General features: G+C 49.3%; 1 protein-coding gene across 1 annotated transcript; it reads left to right on the top strand.

Moving 5' to 3' along the window:
* Nucleotides 1-245: 245 nt before the first annotated feature.
* Nucleotides 246-2190, top strand: LOC104461430 (patched domain-containing protein 1-like). Its single transcript, XM_010073037.1, has 2 exons — nt 246-353; nt 1483-2190. Exons 1-2 carry the CDS (start codon nt 246-248, stop codon nt 2188-2190), a joined length of 816 nt encoding a protein of 271 aa, XP_010071339.1.
* Nucleotides 2191-3444: the final 1254 nt, after the last annotated feature.

The following is a 3444-nucleotide window of genomic DNA, read 5'->3' as shown; positions in this document are numbered from 1 at the left end:
GCTCCTACGACTGCTTCCCTCAGTGTGACAGGGACCGAAGGACAAATCCGTGCAGTTACACAGAGCAGCTCCGGTGATTTCCTGCAGCCCTCTGCATCATCCCCGCTCACACCTCAGGAGATTCCCCCAGTCTCACTCAGCCATGCACAGAGCATGTACACAGCGGCCTTGGGGGGCCCCTGGCATTTGGGATCAACCCCTCATGCCAGCTAGCAAAGAGCAGAGGGAACCCCTTCCTGAATGCCATGGCTATCCATGACAAGGGACAGCGCGGCTGCAGGGGAAGTCTGCTCCGGCTTCTGGCAGTGAGTAACATCGCCTTGGCCTCAGCAGCGTCCTTACGGAAGGTCTTGGTACTCTCTGCACAACTAGAGCAGCACAGGAGGAGTTAAATGGTGATCGTGATGGGCAAGGCCTGCGCATTTTGCAAGGAAAATGTGCAAAAAAACAGATTGCGCTTTGCTAAGGCTTTCAGCATTAGCAAACTCAATATTCTACTTCTGAAAAATATTGTAACCTCAGCTTATTGGGGCTGTTCCATTACTGTCTTTTAGATTTCTTGCTTCTTCTGTGTTGACTAAAACGTATTCAGAAAAGGTTGAAGATTTCCCTGTATTTTTTCAAGAAGCAGATGTAATTTCTCACCCCTTCTGACACTCAAAAATAACCAAATACGCTTTGGGTCAGAGCTCGGGAATGGCAAATTTCGGAAGGATGCAAAACAACTTTCAAAGGAGGTTGCACTAAAAGCTGCTATACCAAGTAATAACCTGCAGGCCCTAAAATAAGGGTCTTCCCTGATTAACACAACCTCTCGGAGGGAGAACCCGTGTCAGTCCCTGCCATTGTTTTCCACTCTCAGGCTTGCTGAGGAATTGATGGGAGAAAGAGGGAGGGGAAAAGAGGGCAAATTAATTAACGCCAGCTATCTTATTCCTAGTATGCCGACAATCTCTGCACTTGGAACGTGTAGCTGTGGCGTCTCCTTTACTGGGGGCGAGCACTAGTCCCCTGCCGCTGAGAGGCGGCCGGCACGTCCTGCACAGGTGGCACCTCTGGTCATGTTGCTCTTCTGCCTTCTGAACCTAAAGTTTGTCTGTCGAGAGAGTAATTTGTCAGTTCCAAACACAGTAGTGTCCCCAGACACGGTCGGCCTGTGGCTCTCCTTGTTATGTTCACCTAGATCCCTTTGAAAGTGGAGGTCTGGGCTTTTTGAGTTTGCTTATTTGGAGAGGCCAGACGGCAGATGCACATGGCACCGGTGCAAGTCACAACACAGGTTACTACCGAAGGATGCAGAGGAATAATACTGCTATTTTAATGCATGTTTCCTTTTTTTTGCAATGAGCGTGCTATTAATACTGCAGTCACCAGAATTTTGTTGTTGTTGCTTAGATCAAATAGGAAAGGGACGGAGGTGAGGAGCCGCTGTTGTTCTGCCTGCTGCTGTGCAAGATGAACTGATGAATAATGTCCTTGTAGTTGCACTCTGCTGTGACCAGGATCCAAGTTCAAAGACCTGGTTTCAATTACACGTTTGCCCATATATGTATCCTCAACAATGACAAGACATGCATAGTGGACGACATAGTGCATGTACTGGAGGAATTAAAGGCTGCTCGTTCTTCTAATCGAACTAATTTTGCAATCACTTATCCAATTACTCACTTAAAGGATGGCAGGGAAGTGTATAACGGGCATCAGCTTGGTGGGGTTACTGTGCACAGCAAAGACCGGGTGAAGTCTGCAGAAGCCATTCAGCTCACCTACTACTTGCAGGCAATCAACTCCTTGAATGACATGGTGGCAGAGAAGTGGGAATCCATTTTTTGTGACACTGTTGAACTTTTCCAGAAATCCAACAGGAAAGTCAAAATGTATCCTTTCACTTCTTCTTCGCTGAAGGAGGATTTCCAGAAGACGAGCAGGGTGTCAGAACACTACCTGATCACAAGCTTGGTCCTTGTGGTCACCTTGGCCATTCTCTGCTGCTCCATGCAGGATTGTGTCCGCAGCAAACCCTGGCTTGGCCTGCTGGGATTGCTGACCGTGACCCTTGCCACCCTGACTGCAGCTGGGATCATCAATCTCACTGGTGGGAAATACAATTCCACCTTCCTGGGAATCCCCTTCATCATGTTAGGTAACTATCTCCTATCTCCTCTCTTTTGTGTGTTTGTGCCTCCCTGATGCATTTCCCAGCAAGCAGAGAAGCATCACTGCATGGCTCCCAGTGCCTCCTCCCTGCAACGCTGCCCTGTGCCAAATCCACATGGCCTCTTTTCCTAAACTGTTTGTACCGTGTCGGGATGTTAAAACCATGTCTGGGGCTCTGGTGTGGCATAGTGCCCTGCCATAGGATGCGGTGGCGAGGAACAAGGATGTGCGAATGCTGTGGCTTGTGCAGAGGGGGAGGACAGCTGCTGCTTTTCTGTTTGATTCTAGGTTTGGTGGCCAGCATTGGAGGGAAATCTTTGCAGAGGTCCCCATGCCACAGTGGCGGCATCAGCTGTGCTGGCAATTCAAAGTGGTGCACATGTTGGGCATTTTTAGAGAGCGTTGGCTCCTTTGAAGAGCAGAGCAGTGCTGTGCTCCTGGCTTGGCAGGCAACTCTCCATGGGATAAGGGTGGTGGTCAGTTCTGGGTTGCGTTTCTCCTGAAGCCCCTGTGTTGGCTGAGCAAGCATAGGGAGGGTTTCACAGCCCTGGGGTGGAGAGCTTTGCCTCCCCTCGTCAGGGACGGACGTGTCCGCTTAGTGCCAGCACATCCTGTGGCAGAGGAGAAGAGCGGCATTGTCCGCTCCCTGGCCCTGGTACCAGCAGAGGCGTCTGCACCTCCCCGGTTTTTGTACCACCTTCACTTACTGTGGGTGACAAGGTGGTTTCATTTTGTTTCGTTTTCCTTGAAGGTAGGAAAGAGGAGGAGAGAAGGGCAGCCAGCTTGATCCCGACCCGAAATCAGTGCCCTCTCCTGTGGGCACCGGGGAGTTTGTGGGGATGCCGCATATTGTATCCAAGTAGACAGGAGGACTTAACGGGAGACAAAGCGAGAGCTCTGGAGAGTTCACAGCCTCTTTGATTGTGTTTGGTTCATAACCAGTGTGAAAAGCTTTGTGCGCTGTAGGTGTTTAATATGTCCTCGTTCATGCCATTATTCACTTGTGGAGAATAATACATGCATTGATTTGATCACAGCTTCCCCAGCTGAAAATCAGTGCTCAGTAATACTTCAGGTTTCAAGTGTAAGAGCATCTCCACTGACTTAGTCACATCGTATAGTTATATGACACGTTTCAGTGCAGCTATTTTTATATCCAGGGCCAGGTTCTTATGCCATGCCTGTACCGTAGCTGTGGTATTGTTGCACTTTAATTAAAGACTATGCTTCAGTGCATCGCACTACCAGTTAACGTACAGAATATATTCAGTGACAGAGCGAATTCAG

This window comes from Pterocles gutturalis, unplaced genomic scaffold (assembly GCF_000699245.1).
Source record: "Pterocles gutturalis isolate BGI_N339 unplaced genomic scaffold, ASM69924v1 scaffold52537, whole genome shotgun sequence".
Lineage (NCBI taxonomy): Eukaryota > Metazoa > Chordata > Aves > Pterocliformes > Pteroclidae > Pterocles > Pterocles gutturalis.
The sequence above is the reverse complement of the archived record's forward strand: the minus strand, read 5'-3'. Positions and strand labels throughout refer to the sequence as shown.